We start from the raw sequence: 22,118 nt of genomic DNA, 5'->3' as shown, positions 1-22,118 counted from the left end.
AGCTTCTCCTAAAACAAACACAAACATACTACCCAGATCATTCATTCCTGAGAAAAATACACATTCAATTGTGAAATAATAAAAAAGCATATTTAAAATTAAAGAATTTACTCATCTTATTCTTGTAGCATCATCACCATTTAGTATTTGCCTTAACAGTTTTTTCAAATTCATTCATTCAACAATTGATTATTGTATGCCTATTATATGTATAGTGCAAACTAAATTTATCCTTGCTAAGATGTACAAATTAGGTTCTTTTTTAGATAAAAAAGTGAAGTGCTAGTCGCTTAGTTACATCCAACTCTTTGCAACCCCGCAGACTGCAGCCCGCCAGGCTCCTCTGTTCATAGAATTCTCCAGGCAAGAATACTGGAGTGAGAAGCCATTCTCTTCTCCAGGGTATCTTCCCAACCCAGGGATCGAACCCTGGTCTCTTGCATTGCAGGCAGATCCTGTACTGTCTGAGGCATGAGCAGCATAATCCCTGGACCAATTCTCATTATGGTTTTGTAATTTTTAGGTGTTTTTTGTTTTTTTTTTAATTTTAAAAATTTTACTTCCAGTTTTATTAAGATATAATTAACATACACCACGGTATAAGTTTCAGATGTATAGCATAATGGTTCAAATTGCATACGTCATGAAGTGATTACCATAACATTAATAACTTTATTGAACTATCGTCTCAAATATATACAAAATTAAACTAAAAAATACTTTTTCCTTATGATGAGAACTCTTCCATCTTACACTCTTAACTGTCATGTGTAACATACAGCAGTGTTAATTTTATCTGTCATGTTGTGCATTGCATCCCTAGTATTTATTTCTTTTATAACCGGAAGTTTGTACCTTTCAACTACCTTCATCCAATTCCCCTCCCCCTGATAACCACAAATCTGATAGATTTTCCTCTGAGTGTGTTTCTTTATTTTATTTTTTTAATATAAATTTATTTATTTTAATTGGAGGCTAATTACTTTATAATATTGTATTGGTTTTGCCATCCGTCAACATGAATCCACCACGGGTGTACATGTGTTCCCCACTGAACCCCCCTACCACTTCCCTCCCCATCCCATCCCTCTGGGTCATCCCAGTGCACCAGCCCCAAGCATCCTGTATCATGCATTGAGTATAATTGACCTACAATACCATGTTAATTCCTGCTCCAAAACAGTGATTCAATAGCTTTAATTTTTTAAAGTTGTCTTTTTCCTTACTGAAGTCTTTAGAAGTTAAGGTCTAAAAATCTGGGGATAACAGAGTATTTATAAGCTCACACAAATGACCATAACTAATCTGTCAAAGCTCTGCCCTATAGAGCATCATGAACCAAAGCATATATCCATAAAATGCCCAGGTTAATTTAAGTAATTTTATCCAGTACTTTGTATGTACAGCATCCTCAAAGAACAAGGGGTAGCATATTAATATTTTGACAGCTAATGTTTATCTCTTGAGTATTACCATTTTTATTTTAACCAGTGGATTAAAATTTCTGTGTTTAAAATAAATTTTCCAACTTCCTGCCTTATTAACACAGCATCCTGAAGAAAACCTCAGCTTTCTTTTTTGATGATATAGATTTTTGTTATGAGTAATACTTATGGTTTCACTGTTTATTAGGTTAGAGACGGCCTCAGAGGCTGTAGCATGTGGAGTAATTCCTACACTATAGAGCCATTATGGTGATTTTATTTACTTTTCAGTTAAGGTTTTTTATTAGGATTTTTCTACCTGTTGTCTCTTCCCTAGTATTTTTTTTTTCTTATTATGAAATTGCCTGCCTTCAGCCATCCCATTTGTCCATTCCTATTGGCTCAAAAAACATATCCTACAGTTTATGGTAGAAAATGAATGCAAACCTTGAATTAAGAAAAGCGTTGAGTTCCATTCAGGGCTCTGCCATTTATGAGCTGTTTCTTAATCATCTGGGTCTCAATTTCTTGATATATAAAACGAGAAGTAAATTATAATAAGAGTTGCTTGGGGGGCTAATGTTAATGTATATGAAATCTCTATTACATGTATGTGCTTGAAAATTAGTGCCTGAATTACTTTTATGTGAGAGAAATGTGAACAGAATAAGAGTTCCTATGAATAAAGCATATGGATTTTGCAGTCATTCCCTATTTAGCTGACAGTCAAGGGTTTTTTGGGTTTTTTCCTCTCATTTCTTATGTCTGCATAGTTCAAAATGTCAATAACTGATCACCAGTAAGTGATCATATAGGTAAACAAGGAATTTTTTTCCACTCCCAATTTTAAACTGAAAATAGTATTTTGTTATAAATATGTAAAATTATTTGTAACTTTTGTTTTCTTTGTTCTGGCCCAAAAGATGCCTCTTTGACTATTTTTCATTCATAATAAGAGAAGTATGTGTTGATTTTTTTATAAAAGAGTAAATGGAATGCCAACCTTTTTTCCAGGAAAATTATTATTTTCTCTGGAGGTAAAGGGATTTCCTCAGCAAAAGGTTGAGGTCATATTTAGTTTTGGAAACAGGCTGCTTCCTGGCTGTACAAAGTAAAATACATTTTTTTTAAAAGAACCTTAAAAACCAATAGACACTGAGTTGCTATTGAAAAACTGTGCATAGTGGTTTCTGTAGAAATATACCTGAAATGAAGGGAGATTTTGTAACTTTATACTTAAATAACCACACTATCAAAAGTATAAGGCCAAGTATAGTTGGTTTAAGTTGAATCTATAGAAGCACATTGTGTGTGTGTGTGTGTGTGTGTGCACTCAGTTGCTTTGTCATGTTTGAGTTTTCGCAACCCCATGATATGTAGCCCGCCAGAATCCAATGTCCGTGGGATTTTCCAGGCAAGAATACTGGACCCAGTTGCCATTTCATACGCAGGGATTGAATCTGCATCTCTTGCATTTAAGATGGATTCTTTACCACTGAGCCGCCTGGGAAGCTCACACACAACACTAGGTTTAGGCTATAATTATTTTATTCCTCCTAACTAAAGTCTTATGTACTTTAAACTTTAGTATTTAAAAACCTTTCCTCCTGATATTCTGGAAATTTAAATGACTTCATTTGGAAATCTAGTTTTTGTTAGCTCTCTACAGTCACTTCAGGGAATGGTTGCTATGATACTATTTAGTATACAATCTATAAATGTGTTTCTAAGGTTATTCAGATATAATATTTCTGTATAAGATATAAAGGTCTGATCATTTTTAAAGTAAATCCAAATAGACAAAAATGATACCCATGTCTGCTTCCTAAATAGTACGGGTGCTAATCTAGATACTTAGATTGCTTGAGATCATCCACCAGTCAGAATAAAGTATATTTTACAGATCCTAGTAGTAGTAGTTCAGTCGCTCAGTCGTGTACAACTCTTTGCGACCCCATGGACTGCAGCACCCCAGGCCTCCTTGTCCATCACCAACTCCCAACTTTACCCAAACTCATGTCCATTGAGTCAGTGATGACGTCCAACCATCTCATCTTCTGTTGTCCCCTTCTCCTACTGCCCACAGTCTTTCTCAGCATCAGGGTCTTTACAAATGAGTCAGCTCTTTGCATCAGGTGGCCAAAGTATTGGAGTTTTAGCTTCAGCATCAGTCCTTCCAATGAACACCCAGGGCTGATCTCTTTCAGGATGGACTGGTTGGATCTCCTTGCAGTCCAAGGGACTCTCAAGACTCTCCTCCAACACCACAGTTCAAAAGCATCAATTCTTTTGTGCTCAGCTTTCTTCACAGTCCAACTCTTACATCCATACATGACCACTGGAACAACCATAGCCTTGACTAGACGGACCTTTGTTGGCAAAGTAATGTCTCTGCTTTTGAATATGCTATCTAAGTTGGTCATAACTTTCCTTCCAAGGAGTAAGCGTCTTTTAATTTCATGGCTGCAATCACCATCTGCAGTGATTTTGGAACCCCCTCCCCCAAAATAAAGTCTGACACTGTTTCCCCATCTATTTGCCATGAAGTGATGGGACCAGATGCCATGGTCTTCGTTTTCTGAATGTTGAGCTTTAAGCCAACTTTTTCACTCTCCTCTTTCACTTTGATCAAGAGGCTTTTGAGTTCCTCTTCACTTTCTGCCATAAGGGTGGTGTCATCTGCAAATCTGAGGTTATTGATATTTCTCCCGGCAATCTTGATTCCAGCTTGTGCTTCATTCAGCCTAGTGTTTCTCATGATGTACTCTGCATATAAGTTAAATAAGCAGGGTGACAATATACAGCCTTGACGTACTCCTTTTCCTATTTGGAACCAGTCTGTTGTTCCATGTCCAGTTCTAACTTGCTTCCTGACCTGCATATGGGTTTCTCAAGAGGCAGGTCAGGTGTTCTGGTATTCCATCTCTTTAAGAATTTTCCACAGTTTATTGTGATCCACACAGTCAAAGGCTTTGACATAGTCAATAAAGCAGAAATAGATGTTTTTCTGGAACTCTCTTGCTTTTTCAATGATCCAGCAGATGTTGGCAATTTGATCTCTGGTTCCTCTGCCTTCTCTAAAACCCACTTGAACATCTGGAATTTCATGATTGCTGAAGCCTGACTTGGAGAATTTTGAGCATTACTTTGCTAGCGTGTGAGATGAGTGCAATTGTGTGGTAGTTTGTGCATTCTTTGGCATTGCCTTTCTTTGGGATTGGAATGAAAACTGACCTTTTCCAGTTCCGTGGCCACTCCTGAGTTTTCCAAATTTGCTGGCATATTGAGTGCAACACTCACAGCATCATCTTCCAGGATTTGAAATAGCTCAACTGGAATTCCATCACCTCCACTAGCTTTGTTCATAGTGATGCTTCCTAAGGCCCAGTTGACTTCACATTCCAGGATGTCTGGCTCTAGGTCAGTGATCACACATTGTGATTATCTGGGTCATGAAGATCTTTTTTGTACAGTTCTTCTGTGTATTCTTGCCACCTCTTCTTAATATCTTCTGCTTCTGTTAGGTCCATACCATTTCTGTACTTTATTGAGCCCATCTTTGCATGAAATGTTCCCTTGGTATCTCTGATTATCTTGAAGAGATCTCTAATCTTTCCCATTCTATTTTTTTCCTCTATTTCTTTGCACTGATCACTGAGGAGGGCTTTCTTATCTCTCCTTGCTATTCTTTGGAACTCTGCATTCAAATGGGTACATCTTTCCTTTCCTCCCTTGCTTTTCACTTCTTTTCACAGCTATTTGTAAGGCCTCCTCAGACAGCCATGTTGCTTTTTTGTGTAAGGCCTCCTCAGAAAGTCATGTGTTCTTTTTCTTGGATAGATTCTATACCACTATTAATGCTAGAAATGTTTAACACAGCTTGGAGCTTGGTGGGCTGCAGTTCATGAGGTCGCTAAGAGTTGGACACGACTGAGCAAATTCACTTTCACTTTTCACTCTCATGCATTGGAGAAGGAAATGGCAACCCACTCCAGTGTTCTTGCCTGGAGAATCCCAGGGACGGGAGAGCTTGGTGGGCTGTCGTCTATAGGGTCACACAGAGTCGGACACAACTGAAGCAACTTAGCAGCAGCAGCAATATCTAATATTTTTAAAAGAATATTCTTTCTAATGATTTATTTAGACATTTTAAAGTAATGTGGCTATTTTGTTCCTTATTATTCTATGATTGGTCTTCCCTGGTGGCTCAACTGGTAAAGAATCCACCTGCAATGCAGGAGACCCCAGTTTTATTTCCTGGGTTGGGAAGATCCCCTGGAGAAGGGATAGGCTACCCACTCCAGTATTCTCGGGCTTCCCTGGTGGCTCAGATGGTAAAGAATCTGCCTGTAATGTGGGAGACCTGGGTTCGATCCCTGGGTGGGAAGATCCCCTGGAGAAGGGATAGGGTACCCACTCCGGTATTCTTGGGCTTCCCTGGTGGCTCAGATGGTAAAGAATCCGCCTGTAATGTGGGAGACCTGGGTTTGATCCCTGGGTTGGAAAGATTCCCTGGAGGAGGGCATGGCAACCCACTCCAGTATTCTTGCCTGGAGAATCTCCATGGACAGAGGAGCCTGGTGGGCTACAGTCCAAGGGGTCTCAAAGAGTCGGACACGACTGAGTGACTAAGCACAACACAGCACATTCTATGATTTAGCATGTCGAAGCTAAGCCCTCTTTGAAATACTGATGTTTCCTCCATTTACCTTAAATATTAGGATTCATTTCTGGTATTTTATACATGGTGTGGATATTAGTGGGCTTTGTAGAATTTCTTTTAGCACTTACTAATCTTTAGCCCATGCCTGCGAATCTATTCACACATTTATTTCTTGATGAATTTATAATGGAACACATGTGGACCAATGTGACCTTACCTTAAAAGAATCATGAATGTTAGTTAATGATAAATTTTAAACAGTTTATTCATGAATGAAGCTAATTAACCTTGTATCCCTGTTGTGTGTTTTAAACAAGTAGCAAAAGATTTTCAGAGAACTCATAAATTGTTAAAAGCTCATTCAGTAATTTAAAAAACAGTTAATTTCAAGCAGGAGTAGTCAGATTTGTGGTAGATAAAGTTCATTCTTGATTACATGATGTTCAACTCCACATCTCTTAGATATTTTCAGTACAAGTGATTATTTGCCAAGGTAATAAGCAGTAGGAATATGATAAAATAGCAGTAATATATGTTTTATATAATAAACTAAAAGTTTCAAGAAAATTACTTTAGGAAATAATAAAAGATGTTATTGTCTCCTCTTATTATAAACACAAATATATATAGTTTTCGTATAGCATTTAAAAATTATGAAATATGATCCTATTCTTAGAGAAGAAATTTATATTTATTAATAATATATCTACTTTTTGAAATAGATTATTTATGTCATCCATCCAAAGAGTTGATGTTATAAACACACAAGCACTAATTAGAGTCCTAGGAAAGTAAGTGAAGCCCTGGTACACTGTTGACCTAATTTTTCAGAATCAGATTATCTAAACTGGAGTTTTTGGATGGAAAGAAAGGAACTGGAATGGAAATGGAGGGCTGAGTGTTCCTTACTTTGAGTGTCATTGCATGGCCAACTCCCAGTGGTGTTTTGTGGGCTTTCTTGTTTTGAGGTATATTCTTTTAAATGTCTTTAATATTTTTAAGAGAAACGTAGAATTAAGTCTTGGGTTTGGACATTTTTACTGAAGTACTTATCCCCATGTGGTGATGTCTAAGATAATGATCCCTTGAAAAAATATTAATAACATAAGAGCAAAGAGATCAGCTCTTCCAGCCAGTGATGCTCAAATGGTCATGACCCCATCCATCAGGGAGCTTGCTCCTCAGAGGAATAGTCAGACCACCAGCATACTGTCCCTCAGCGAGCACTTAGGGTTTCTAATAAAGGAAGAGAATCAGATTAAATGAACCAAAGCCCTTCTCAACTCCAAGTCTATGAGCCTACAACCTTAAAGACTAAGTACACCTATAAATCCCTGATGTCTGAAATCTTCCTATTGTTATATGTATGATCACTTTGACCAGGTATCGAGTAAATCTGTTCATGAGCTTTCAAGTGTAAGAAATTACACCATGGACATTATTATTATCATTAATCAAATTAACTCAAAGTCTAAGCTCCCACCCTAAGCCAGGAGGTGAGAAATTCAGTTTCAGTCATTTTCAGTGTAGTCCTTCTTGGGGTCATACAGGAATCCAAAGGCATCTGATGAGCCTAGAAATCAAGAAATTACCTCCTTTTCTGGTCTGCCATGGGTACTGGCATCCTTGCAGTCCTCTCGTCCTATCTGAAGTCAAGTGGCTCCTTTTCCTTCCGTTGGTCATGGTCAAGCTAGGCAGCAACCACTGCTCTTGACGTTCAGCCTCACTGACAGCCATGTACCATCCTATCAGGGGTCCTCTCTGGACCCTGCTCAGAGGCAGACACATCCTTGCCTTTACTGGGCCCCTCTTCAGGCTTGAGGAGACCTCCCTCTTCAGCCAGTGAACAGATAGATTCTTCTGCTCTACCCCTCTCCCCTATTCCACTTTATGCTGGGAAGATTCCTTTTGATCTTTAATAGTGCTCTGAGTGCATGCATGAGAGATCACTCAGTCGTGTCCGACTCTTTGCAGCCCCATGGGCTGTAGCCCACCAGGTTCCTCTGTCCATGGGATTCTCCAGGCAAGAATACTGGAGTGGGTTGCCATGCCTTCCTACAGGGGATCTTCCCAACCCAGAGATCAAACCCGTGTCTTCTGCATCTCCTGAATTGCAGGCAGGTTCCTTACTGTCTAAGCCACCAGGGTAGCCCCAAGATTGCTCTGCTGCTGCTAAGTCCCTTCAGTTGTGTCAGACTCTGTGCGACCCCATTGACGGCAGCCCACGAGGCACCCCCGTCCCTGGGATTCTCCAAGCAAGAATACTGGAGTGGGTTGCCATTTCCTTTTCCAATGCATTAAAGTGAAAAGTGAAAGTGAAGTCACTCAGTCATGTCCGACTCTTCGCGACCCCATGGACTGCAGCCCACCAGGCTCTTCTGTCCATGGGATTTTCCAGGCAAGAGTACTGGAGTGGGGTGCCATTGCCTTCCCCAAAGATCGCTCTAGGAATCCTCAAAAACATACAACCAAAAAAATTTACATCCTCCTTGAATGGGAAATTTGAGAAATAACTGATGTGGTGATGGGTTACACATTAGGAAGTAGGACTTTTACAAATTCTATGTGGAATGAAATAGAGGAAGGAAATGCTTTCTTTCCCTCCTGTTGGTTCATTATAACAAATATACCAAAAACACTGAGCTTTGTTTTTCTTCATAATGTCCTGTTACTCTCTATATGTAATCACCATGACCAGGTGACGGGCTCATTCGTTATTTCTGGAGTTCTGCAATAAACAAGGACTGTGCTAAGCTGTGGTGGAGCAGCAGGGAGCAAAGTATATTCCATATGTTGTCCTCATAGAGATTACAGTGTCGAGAGTATGTCAGGAAGGAAAGAAGGAGAAAAAAATCATCACATTTCATGATAAGTGCTGTGATGGGGCTGGTACAGGTGAGAGGGGCTCACATGGACAGTATTCCAAGAAGGCCTCTAAGATGATGTGTTGAAGCAGGGGCTGAGGAGTTAGCCACATAGTCAATGAGGAGTTAGCTGCATAGTCATTGGGGAGTAACTTTGTAGGGAGTGGGGTCGGCAGGCACAACAATGCCAGACAAGGGCAAGAGCTTAGCCAGTTTGCATAATGGAAGGTGGATCCATGTAGTTTGAGCCTAATGAGGAATAGGGGAAACAGATCATGAGGAGGCTGGAAGGTAGGCTGGAGCCATCAGGACACTGGAGATGATGGACAGGAGTTTGGATTTTCTTCAAGTCTCTAGAAGGTTATAAGTAAAAGAATTACTGATTTAAATACTTTTAAACTTTTTATTGGGGTATAGTTGATTTACAATGTTGTATTATTTTCTGCTGTATAGCAAAGTGAACCTGTCATACATATATCCCGTCTTTTTTGGATTTCCTTCCCTTTTAGGTCACCACATTCAGTATTAAGCATTAAGTAGAGCTCCCTGTGTTACGCAGTAGGTTCTCATCAGTCATGTGCTTTATACATAGTAGTGTATGTATGTCAGTCCTAGTCTCCCAATTCACTTGACCCCTCCTTTTCCTGCTTGGTGTCCATAGGTTTGTTCTCTACATCTGTGTCCCTATTTCTGCTTTGCAGAGAGATTCATCTGTCCCATTTTTCTAGATTCCACATATATACATTAATTTACAATATTTGTTTTTTCTCTTTCTGACTTACAACATCACTCTCACTGCTGTGTGGAAAATGGGTTAGAGGGGAAGAGAAATGTTGGGATGTATACAGTTCAAAAAAGGAAATGGCAACCCACTCCAATATTCATGCCTGGGAAATCTCATCGACAGAGAAGCCTGATGGACTACAATCCACAGGTCTCAAAGAGTCGGACACAACTTAGTAACTAAACAACAGTCATGAAGTTCATATATCTGCCATGTAGGGAGATCTCAGCAAGTTAGAACATGTTCATAGTCTTCTGACCACTCCAGTTTGCTTGCCTCTTGACCCCATGCCCCCAACCCAAGGTGGCTGAGTTGGGATGGTCCCAGTGGAAAGAGAAGGGAAGGAGCTGGTTCATGGTTGATGGGAAAACATCACCTCTCCATCACTGTACTGACCAGTGTCCTTCAAGTACTGCTTGGTGCCAATAGTGGGTTGGACAGTGTTGTTTTTGCCCATTGGGGTTCAGAGATAAGAGGAAATTGGTATTTTTCCAACCCTTCCCAGGTTCTCAGGTTAAATCCAGTTTTTGATAATCTATGGGGTTCTTTGAGGGGGAAAGGGAAATAATTGTTATTTTTCCTATTAAATCAACAGATACATATTTAAAATCTATCATAAAGTTACACTGTGATACCTTTCAAGATATATTCAGTTCAGTTCAGTCACTCAGTTGTGTCCAACTCTGTGACCCCATGGACTGCAGCACGCCAGGCCTCCCTGTCCATCACCAACTCCTGGAGTTTACTCAAACTCATGTCCATTGAGTCAGTGATGCCATCCAACCATCTCATGCTCTGTCGTCCCCTTCCCCTCCTGCCTTCAATCTTGCCCAACATCATGGTGTTTTCCAGTGAGTCAGTTCTTCGTGTGAGGTGGCCAAAGTATTGGAGCATCAGTCCTTCCAATGAACACTCAGGACTGATCTCCTTTAGGATGGACTGGTTGGATCTCCTTGCAGTCCAAGGGACTCTCAAGAGTCTTCTCCAACACCACAGTTCCAAAGCATCAATTCTTCGGCAGTGAGCTTTCTTTATGGTCCAACTCTCATATCCATACACAACTACTGGAAAAACCATAGCCTTAACTAGATGGGCCTTTGTTGACAAAGTAATGTCTCTGCTTTTTAAGAAATCATAATTTTATTCTTTGACCAAATTCTTCTTAAAATAACTGCACTTCCAAACTTGAATTATTCATTTATCCTACCAAAATATAGAGAGTATTTATAAATTAACTCCCCAAACCAAGCTTAAAATGCAGGTAATATTATTATATGCATTTTACAGAAAAGGAAACTGAGGCACAGACAGGCTAAATAAAAACAGCTCATAACTGGGATTCAGAGCATGTGGTCTGTCTTCAAAATCTGTGCACTTAACCCCTGTAGTTTGCTATCTCTCTATTTAAAACATTCTGTTAATGAAAAGGAGTGGGCTACCAGTTTTTTTGTTTTGTTTTGTTTTAGTTTCCTTTTAAACTTAAAGTTCCAAACTCACTCAATTGATCTACATAAATTCTGTAGAGCTCTTACATGGCATGGACATGAGTATCAAATGCTGATGGTGATTTTTGTTTGTTTCCCAGGATTATTGGGACTTTGCAGAACTCTCCTCAGTTTTCAGAAGCCTTCCATTGTCGCAAGAATTCATACATGAATCCAGAAAAGAAATGCCGGGTTTGGTAATCTTCAGAAGAAGTGGTGCAGCCCTTGGCTAAGCTTGCCCAAATCACAGAAATGGGGAACTCTATCCGAGAGAGAAGGGGTCAGAGAGGTCACTGATTACATGGAGGTGGTTCACAGGGGTGAGAACATGGCAATAAAAATGAAGTTTGGTTTTCTGGAAAAGGTGTGGAGGGAGGAAGGGTCTACTGTCTATCAAATCACTCATTCTCAGTGTCTAAATCATGCTTAATCTCTAGACAGAATATTACCATTCATTTCAGTTTCCCATATGATCTGCCAGTTTGATGTTGTCTCTTGATGTGGACTGGAATTTCTAATGAAACGGAGAAAGAAAAGGTAGAATAATTCACTTGGCCCCAAAAGTACAGCAGTAGCATAAGAGTTAAAAACATGAAGCCTGTGTACCTATTTTTACCTTTATTTGCAACATTTACACTCCTTCAGAACTCTTCCAAAGAAATCTTATACATATTGGGGCCTTGGGACTCAACATAGTTTTAATCTAATTTTACCAGTTATCAGTTATTCATTCTGAGAGTATTCTAAGCACTCTTAGGGCTAAAATGAATGTGTAAAACTGTTTTTTGTTGTACCTATTTCCACTGATAATGAGATTCTTGAGGCTCCCTGCAATTTTCTAAGCAGTTTCTTGTTCTCTCTCAAAACTTGGTCTTTTTAAGAGATTTGTAGTAATGTATAAATAATAATTTTTATATTTAATTATTAACTACATTTATGACTAAATAATTGTTATTATAAGTAACCATTGAATATTGAAGCTTCAGATCAAGATAAATAGTTAATGAAACAACAAGGTCTGTAAAGTGATGTACAGATAAAGATTTGAGACTTTTTAAACTTATAAATCATATTGATGAAAAGCTTTAAGCACAAACTTTGGGTTAAAAACTGCCCCTGGACAGTTGGCTAGAGGTACATAAGAGTTGTGGTTTAAAGATAACATAAAAGTTGTAGTTTATAAGCAGGATTTTCAACGTGAAATCTTCTCTGAGGGTGGCTATGATAAAAAGGCACAACTGCATTTATGTAGCTCTGCATCTCCTGTCTTTTCAGATTTGTCATGATGGAAATATTTTGATAATAAATTGAAATTGTGAACCCATTATTCACTAAGCTTATTGTACCAGCCGTCCAGCTTTGGAAGTGCATTTCTGAATAGAAATAAGAGGCTTCTGCATATCCAGTGGGCTTGTTTCTAAAATTCTGACTCACCTAGAGTTCTGGAAGCAGGGATCTAGTCCCTGAGAGCAGTTCAGTTCTTGAAGCTTTTTTGTTCTCTTTTCCTGTCCTGTTAGTTAGTTCAGTTCATTACTTGAGTAATATTTTACAGAAGGGGTCCAAAATCCTTATTTTTCCTAGTGAAACATGAAAATGGAATATCCAAAATACAAGTGTTGGTTTTCCTACCTCTTGAAAAATGCCTGTTTACATTTTTTAATGGTATTGAAATACATATACCAAAATTTCATAAAGCATAAGCATACAACTCAGTGAACTTTCTTCAGCTGAGCACGTCCTATAGCCTAGGACTCTGAGAAACTCAACATTACCAGTGCCTGAGAAGCCCCTCCTCCCAACTGTCAACTGGATCTTTTTATCTCTAGAAATAGAAGACTACCAGATAGACCAAAGTCAGAATACCAACGCCTCCCCACCCTGACACATGTGGACATCATCCATTGTACGCGGCACTGTGTTGAGTTGTATGGGATGATATGGTCTCTCTTAACCATGCCCAATCACTTGGTATTATCCCATCAGATAAAAGCTATCTGTAATGATCTCACACATAAGTCTAACCATGCTTGAATCCTGGTCAAGAAAAGAGTTCCTAAGCTGAGACACTAAGGGTTGGGGGCTGATGTTACTCATGAATGAAAATAGGAAAAAGTTCTTGGCAACAACTTTGGTGAGGTGCCTGCTCTGTGCTGCACTGTCTACATAAATTCTAGAAGCAAAGTGGAAAGGATGCTATCCTGGGAGAGGAGTCCTTTGTTATCAGGTTCCAGTCTCAAAAATATATAGTGAAAACACATATATTTCATACTATTGCTCTTATTTCTAGTCTCTGTTCCAGCCTCCCCACCACCCCTCATGTAAACCTTCACAGTATTTATGCCTGGAAAAACATTAAGGCCAAACGGAGCATTTGTCACTGTAATCTTATACTTCCTGCTAGCTTCAAATTGAATCTTTTAAAAATGAATGACAGATGTTTTTGACTTGTATTTTCTTGTTTTCACCACACCTATCTTGCAAAGATACCATAGTTTTCTGATCTGATTTGTTTTCAGAAGTTAAGAAAAAAGATTGCCAAATGCTATAGAGAATTACAGGTATAATCAGATGACTTAGGCAGGAATCAAAGTGTTTTTGTGCAATGTACCAGGACTGAGACTTGACTTTTGGTTGATCAGGTGACGAGAGAAGCCACATGTGACTGGTGTCCAAGTGGCACGTGTTTATTGCATTCTAGTCTTTAACAACGCTGTCTTAATTTCAACTCCTTTGTTTATTTGTTTAGAGGAGGGGGATTGTTTGTTTTTGCATTTCCTCTAAAACAGTGAGAAATACTACTAGCATTTTCAACCTCATGGCCAAACTGCTTCTATTTTGTTTGACAAAGCAGATCCTCTAGGTTGTACAAGCAAAGTCTAGCAGAAGAATGGGCATTGGCTCTTGCTGGAAACAAGGATGGACTCAGCTTGGGGAATGAAGAAAGATGACATCTAGCCGTTATGACTAATTTTTATACTTCTTGCCAAAACTAACAATCATTTTTTCAGGTCATATCTGATTCAACTTTGGTAAATGCACTTGCTGTCATTTCTGACCTGATCATCTCAAATTCTAATGCATCCTGAAGATCTACTCTACATCCGAGAAGATAAAAATGGATTATTGATTTTGTCACATACCTGGATTATTGATTGAAAGTGAAGTCACTCAGTCTTGTCTGACTTTTTGAGACCCCGTGGGCTGCCAGGCTCCTCAGTCCGTGGGATCTTTCAGGCAAGAATATTGATTACCTTGGTGTTAATCCTTCAACACATATGCTCGCCAAGCTCTCTGTTCCCTACAATATGTTGTCAAAGATGCAATGAATGCTAAAATGGTCACCACATCTTTATCCATGATACCGAAGGAAAAAATAAACAGCAGAAAATGTTTAGATTTGTTCAAAGAAAATATGAAAAGGACACAGTGCTGAGTATGCATTATGATTTCAATCATGTTTAAATAGAGTTGCATGGAAAAGAGTTGGAAGAATATATGCCAGAAATTAGTAGGGAATGTCTCCAGTTGATGATATTGCAGGTGGTTCTTATTTCCATTTTTTCTTGCATTTTAATATTTCTATAATGTGAAAATGGTACATTTTACCATTTGGAAGAAAGGAGGAAGTATGGGAGCAAGGATGGAAGGGAAAGAATGATGGGGCGGGGTGGGGGAAATGACTAAAAAAGAGAAATATAATTCCCCTGGATTTAAGCTATGTTGATTTATTTAAGAAGCTAGTCAGTTTGGTATCTCAGTCTACTTAGATCCAAGTGCAAAAAATCTGGGTCAGGAGCTTCCTTCGCTCATCTTCACCTGCCTTGCCACACAAGCACACACAAAACAGGCTAATTCTCAGATTTACGAAGTGGCTTCTACACACGCTGCCTAACATAAGGCAGGAGACTTTGATGGACTTCCCCCTGACTATTTGAAGTGGCTCTGTAAGAACAGAGATGTGCTCTAGGAAGGTCTGCTTGGGTTTCTTTTTTCCCCTGAAAATGCTAAAGGACTGATCTAGCCACACTCTTCCATTGGTCTCCCTCCATACAAAATGCTATCATTTGCCAACACCGACCAAAGTTAAGGATGCAGTCTAGGACTGAAACAGACAGAAGGCAGTAAACTATACAGTAAGCAAACTTAAATGCTTTACCAGGGGGTCAGATGCTAATGTGTAGAGACTGAGCAGGAGGAAACACCAGGATACAGCTAATTCTAGGTGAGCCACTGCTTATATTTGACTTTAGTTATAAATGTGAAATCAAACTCTAGTTTAGCCAAAACTGGAGATTGTGTTGATCCCATAACCAAATTTGGGATAGTAGGAGTACCAGGTGACTCTGTGTTAAAGAATCTGCCTGTCAAAACAGGAGATGTGGGTTTGATCCCTGGGTTGGGAAGATCCCCTGGAGTAGGAAATGGCAACCCACTCCAGTATTATTACCTGGGAAATCCCATTGACGGAGGAGCCCAGTAGGCTACAGTGAATGGGGTCGCAAAAGAGTTGGACATGACTAAGCAACTAAATAACAAGAGTAACTGGGGCTTCTTTCCATGTGGTTTACTTTATGATTGCCAGTCAACTTTGCCAAAGGAAACCTTGCTGGTCAACCATGACAGGCTCAAAGAGTCTCTGCTTTCTTCCCAGGGGAAGTACCGCCTCTAGCTACAATACACTTGACAAATCCTGGAGAAAACCAATTGGCCTGTTTTGGAAACATGCCTATCCATGTGAATAGGTCATGGGGAAGTGAGGAGGTTATAGAAATTATGATCACTGATTCCCTACAGAATAGGATAGGGGCAGTTTCCCAAAAGAAGAAAAGCACTGTCCCTAGAAGAGAAAGGAAGACACAGATGTCCCAAATGCCAGTTATACTAGATATTTCTTTTAAACTGCAAAACACCTCAGTTTGGATTATACTGTGCATATTAAATTCTGAATGTGTCAAATGAAGACATGCATTTTACCTAGATACAATATTTAAGATATACATTTTCAATAAGAGGATGGGAAGGAAGATAATATATTTTATTGTGAGTAAGGCCCATGATTTAGGTTGTTTGTATGAAGTTTCCATTTACTGTAACTTCCTTGTGAGTTAATGTTAATACTCCTATTTTATAGATGGTGAATTTGAATTTGAGAGTTTAACTAATTTTCCCAAATTCACAAAGATAGTAAATGACAAGGCCAGGGACCAAATCAAGATATGTTGAAGTCCAAAATCTATATAAATTTACTATCAGTTTTCTATGTCACTATAAAATGGATTTTAGCCTAGCAATATCAACTCACTTATAGCTAAATTCCCAAAACATATCTTTTTTTTAAAAAAAAGCTTAAGTAATTTTATTCATTAGTTTTCCTCAGAATTCTATCTTTTGCCATGTCTTGGCAAAACAATTATCTTTTATAGGAAACAATATAGTTTCCAATTTATTACTTTATATAAGCCTTTGTTATTTTTAAAAGAATATTTAGTGCTTTAAACAATTATAGCAGTAAACAGTTATTCAGCATATGCTATATTCAAGGTACTCTATTAGAAACAAAATAAAAATTTAAAAAAAGCAAGATAAAGTGATACTCTTTGGTAAGCACTGCAGTTGTCCATTACACACATTCACTTACTCATTGACCAAATGTTGACCACCTTTTATGTGTGATGCAGTATATTGCATATAAAAGAGTCCTCAAAAGATTACCCTCTAGTAGGATCATTAGAAGATAAAAATGAATGAAACCAGCTGGACTTTTAGTACAGACATTAAAATGTACACAAATACTTACACAGCTGAATATGTGATGTGCCAAGAAATACAGAGAAAACACAACTTGAGAATTCAAGGGATTTTCCTAGTATGGCAAAGACATTCTGTTAGAAGTAATACGTTGTATTTGACAGGATGGATGGGGTTTTGACAGTTGGAAAATGAGACAAAGAATATTGCTATGTGACCCTGGAGTAGGAAATGTCAACCCACTTAAGTATTCTTGCCTGGAATTCCATGGACAGAGGAGCCTAGTGGGCTACAGTCCATGGGGTCACAAAGAGTTTGACACGACTGAGCAACTCCGCACGCACACACCTCATAGAAAATTAGGCAACTAAAGTACGTAAGAACCCAGTGACTCTAGGTAGCAATGCTCATTCTAGAGGGACACAGTCAAGGGGAGTATGCACTCTAACACAATTGTTCATTATTCACAGCTCTTGACATGTCTTATATCAAGAAAAGGGCTTCCCCCCCCCCCCCAAGTATCTTTAACTATTCTCAAAGTTTATTCACTATCATTTTACTTTGAAAGTTCTGTGCATTTCTTGCATTTGCCGGAATTTGTGTGATAAAGATAACATTTGTTTCCATTACTGGGAATTTAGAATACTACTCATTCCAGTTCTGTTGCTAAATCACTGCATTAAGCAAATAATTTCTCTGCATTTCTATCATCTCAGAATTAAAATCAGTAAAGATCAAGACCTTTTCTAAACCAGAAGTCAGGCAGATTGAATGTTTTGCAAATCGAACCTTTTGGAGATGGCTCAAGATATTACAGTGCAGAAGAACTAGGTCACAGTGTTGTGGAAAAATTGGAATCCAGAGTGCTCCGTATAGACCCAGGGACACGCAGGGCAAGGACTAGCCAAATGCTGACACAGCAAGCATTTGGCTCCTCTAAGCTTCAGTTTATTCTTCAAAATGGTCACAATTACACATACCTCTATGGAAAGGTTACTGTACCAGTTGCCAGCAAATTGTGTTTTCAACTATATTGAAATTTAATATCTTGATTAAACCTGTAGGTCTTTAAAAACATAAGGGCTTTTGGCTTAAAGACTAGATTTTTATTTTTACCATATTGTTTGTTCTGTTGCTCTAGGTGAGTCACTTACTTAATCCCTGTCAAATCATTTTTCTCTCTAGACTCCCTTGAAACAAGGCAAAAAATGTGCATCCTTTAAATAGCAAAAGATTTCTTCAAAAGTAAAAAAAAAAAAAAAAAGCAAAAGCAGCACACTCAAAACAAAATTGAAGTTTTGAGTGAAATGATGATCTGGGGGAAAACAGTTATGCAAGTACCTTTGCTTTGCTTGGAAAATGGCCTTGGCACAGAAATCCTAGGAAAGCTATTTAACTCCTTTGAAGCTTAGTTTGCTCAGAAGTAAAGTGTAAAAATGTAAATGTATTTTTGTCCTGTGATTCTGTAGTAGGCAGAATAATACCCCTCTCCCCACTTAAAGAGATCCACATCCTAATTTCCAGAACCTGTAAAGATGTGAGAGCATGGGGTAAAGGTGAATTAAAGTTTGCAGATGGAATTAACTTTGCTGATCAGCTCATCTTAAGGTGAGAGTAACCTGGATTACAGGTAGGTCCAGTGTAATCACCTGGGTTCTTAAAAGGGACGCTAGAGGTAGAACTCGGAGCCAGGCAATATGAGAAAATGACCAGCTGTAGATGATTGAAGATAAACAAAGAGGGTCATTGAGGTAAGGGGTGACCCTTACCCTTTTCTGCTGCTGCTGCTGCTAAGTCGCTTCAGTCGTGTCCGACTCTGTGCGACCCCATAGATGGCAGCCCACCAGGCTCCCCCGTCCCTGGGATTCTCCAGGCAAGAACACTGGAGTGAGTTGCCATTTCCTTCTCCAATGCATGAAAGTGAAAAGTGAAAGTGAAGTCACTCAGTTGTGTCCAACTCTTAGCCACCCCATGGACTGCAGCCTACCAGGCTCCTCCAGCCATGGGATTTTCCAGGCAAGAGTACTGGAGTGGGGGTGCCATTGCCTTCTCCCTACCCTTTTCTAGAAGCTGGAAAAGGTGAGGGAGTGGATTCTTCCCTAGCACCTCCGGGAGGGACCGGACAAGCAGGGACCATTTTGGCCCAGGGAGACCACTCTCTGATTTCTGATCTACAGAACTAATGTAACAAATTTATGTTGTTTTAAGTCATAACTTTGTGTTAATTTGTTACAGCAGCTACAGAAAATGCACGATATAAATATTCACTATTATCTTCTAACGGCAAAATATATACAACTATAAAAGGTTGGTCAATGGATATTTATTATTCTTGGCTTATCTGTTACTAGATAGTGAAGTATATGGATACAACACCAGTTTGAGATAACTAGGTATAAGTTGCCATTATTCTCAACTAATGTGCGTAGTCATAATTGATTCACTCATGCAAAGAATCCAACATTGACCTTTATAAAATAAACATAATCTATCTTATAGAAGTTAGGTGTTTGACACTTAACGAGCCTTGCCTATCACCCACCTCTCATCTCAGCATGCAAACTAATTAACCATGAAGAGGACCTTCCTTGTTAAAGCGCTAATATGTCAGGAAAATATTTATAGCTTTATCCACTAAAGTAGCTAAAATGTAAATTGTTTAGGCAAAGCTTTGAGAAAATAGAAACCCAGGACTGAGGAAATACTAATCATAAGACAGCCTTGAAATTTTACTGCACTTGGCACATTGTGTTTTCCTGAAAGGTTATTTATAGGTATTATTTTTACCTTAGGCAAGCTAATGAATTGCTATGTTCTCAGGAACTTCTGTACTTCAGCCTCAGAAGTGTGTCATAAAAAAGAAATATTACCCCAGTGCTCAAATATTAAAGAGATAGTTACACCGGCAAATGCTGTTGTCCTTGGTAGCAATGCCAAGCATATTCTTGATTTTTTTCAGGTACAATACCTGTAAGTTTCATATTTGCATTGCTTAGGGCTTCTTCATTTCTATTTTTTTTTCCTGAGGCTACTTAAGTGCTGGCTGATGACAGACAGCTCTAGGAAGGTAGGTACCATCTGCTTTTTTGGCAGATGTACTCTCAGCCAGTTGCATTTAGGTACTCATTCAGTGACAGTGAAATGCAATTTAAGAACTTCTACAATACTAGTCAAAGGTTTTGTTTTGTTTTTTCAACTGTGGTAAAATATATATAACATAAAATTTACCATCTTAACCATTTTTAAATGTCGCAGTTTTGTGGTGTTAGGGACATTCACATTGTCATCACCACCCACCTCCATAACCTTTTTATTTTACCCACTGAAACTACAAAACCATTAAACAATAACTCTGTTCTTCCCTTCCCTCAGCTCCTGGCAACCTCCATCCCATTTTCTGTCTGTATGGATGTGACTTTTCTAGGTACCTCATATAAATGAAATATGTTTGATCTAGTTTTCTGGCTGATTTCACGTAGTATAATGTCCTTAAGGTTCATCCATGTTGCAGCATGCATTAGAATTTCCTTTCTAAGACTGAGTAATTCATTCTTTCAATTTCTCTCTCTCTCTCTCTCTCTATATATATATATATATGACACATTTTATTAATCCCTTTACATATCAATGAAAACCTAAGTTGATTCTGCTTTGGCTGTTGTATAATACTGCTAATGAACACAAGTGTGCAAGTATCTCTTTGAGACCTTGCTTTCAATTCTTTTGGGTTTATACCCAGTAGTGAAATTGCAGGATCTGTAATTCTGTTTAATTTTCTGATGAACTGCCATACTGTTTTCCCTAGCGGTTACACCATTTATATTTCTCCCAGCTGCACAAGGGTTCCAATTTCTCCACATCCTTGCCAACACTTGTTACTTGCTTCTGTTTTATTTCGGTTTTCACAGTTGCCATCCTTATGGGTGTGACATAGTATCTCATTGTGGTTTGCATTTGCAGTTTAGAAAAATTATTACTGATGTTGAGCATCCTTTCATTTACTTAATGGTTATTTGTATATCTTCTTTGGTGAAATGTCTATTCAAATCTTTTGCGCATTTTTTAATCAGGCTGATTTCTTATTGAGTAGTAGACCCTGTATCTGATACATGGTTTGCAAATATTTTCTCCCATTCCATGAGTTGTCTTTTCACTTTGTTGACACTGTAATTTTTGATGCACAAAAGTTTTTAATTTTTATATGGCTTATTTTATCTATTTTCTTTCATTGCCTGTGCTTTTTGGTGTTAAAGAAATCGTTGTCAAATTCAATGTCATGAAGCATTTCCCAAATGTGTTTGTCTGAGAGTTTTTTTTTAATATATATTTTTTGTTGGGGTATAGTTGCTTTACAGTGTTGTGTTGGTTTCTGTGTACAACAAAATGAATCAGCTGTATATATATACAGCTGTATATATATAGATATCTGAATATATATAGATATCTCCTCCCTCTAGGACCTCCTCATACACACCCTCATCCCACTCCTCTAGGTCATCACAGCACCAAGCTGTACTCCCTGTGCTATATAGCAGCTTCCCACTGGCTATCTATTTTACACATGGGAGTGTATATAATAATATGTCCAAATTATGTCTCTATTCCTACCCTGCAAATAGGTTCATCAGTACCATTTTCCTAGATTCCACATATATGGCTAATATATGATATTTGATTCATTTTCTCTGTTAGGATTACTTCACTCTGTATGCCAGACTCTAGGTCAATCCCTGTCTCTACAAATGACCCAATTTCATTCTTGACTAATATTCCATTGTATACATATACCACCTCTTCTTTATCCATTCATCTGTTGATGGACATTTAGGTTGCTTCTGTGTACTGTCTATTGTAAATAGTGCTGCACTGAACATTGGCGTGCATGCGTCTTTTTTAAAAAATCATTTTCTTGGGATATAGGCCCAGAGGTGGGACTGCTAGGTCAATATTTATTGAGTTCTGTAGATATCAAAAATGAATTCAAAGCCAAGCCCATTATGTGCTGGAGTCAGCACTGTCTCATGAGAGCCAATTTTTAAATTTTCACTGATTTCGAAAGCCAGTTGATGTCATCTTGGTAATTTGATATCAGCTACAATCACGATGGTGTGATCACTGACCTAGAGCCCGACATCCTGGAATGTGAAGTCA

The 22,118-nt window shown here is 38.5% G+C and overlaps 1 protein-coding gene across 6 annotated transcripts in view; it reads left to right on the top strand.

The window, feature by feature from the left end:
- Nucleotides 1-12,544, top strand: part of MME (membrane metalloendopeptidase) — a 116,221-nt gene extending 103,677 nt beyond the window's left edge. For 5 of the 6 annotated variants that reach the window (XM_027543131.1, XM_027543115.1, XM_027543123.1 and 2 more), the window contains one exon: nucleotides 11,321-12,544. In XM_027543131.1, coding sequence (XP_027398932.1) covers nucleotides 11,321-11,420 — 100 coding nt within the window. In that variant the 3' untranslated portion in view covers nucleotides 11,421-12,544. The remainder of the gene's footprint in view (nucleotides 1-11,320) is intronic. The other variant, XM_027543107.1, reaches the window with a different exon arrangement.
- Nucleotides 12,545-22,118: the final 9,574 nt, after the last annotated feature.

The sequence above is a fragment of the Bos indicus x Bos taurus genome, chromosome 1, assembly GCF_003369695.1.
Source record: "Bos indicus x Bos taurus breed Angus x Brahman F1 hybrid chromosome 1, Bos_hybrid_MaternalHap_v2.0, whole genome shotgun sequence".
Classification (NCBI taxonomy): domain Eukaryota; kingdom Metazoa; phylum Chordata; class Mammalia; order Artiodactyla; family Bovidae; genus Bos; species Bos indicus x Bos taurus.
Note: the sequence above shows the minus strand (reverse complement) of the source record. Positions and strands in the feature narration are given on the sequence as shown.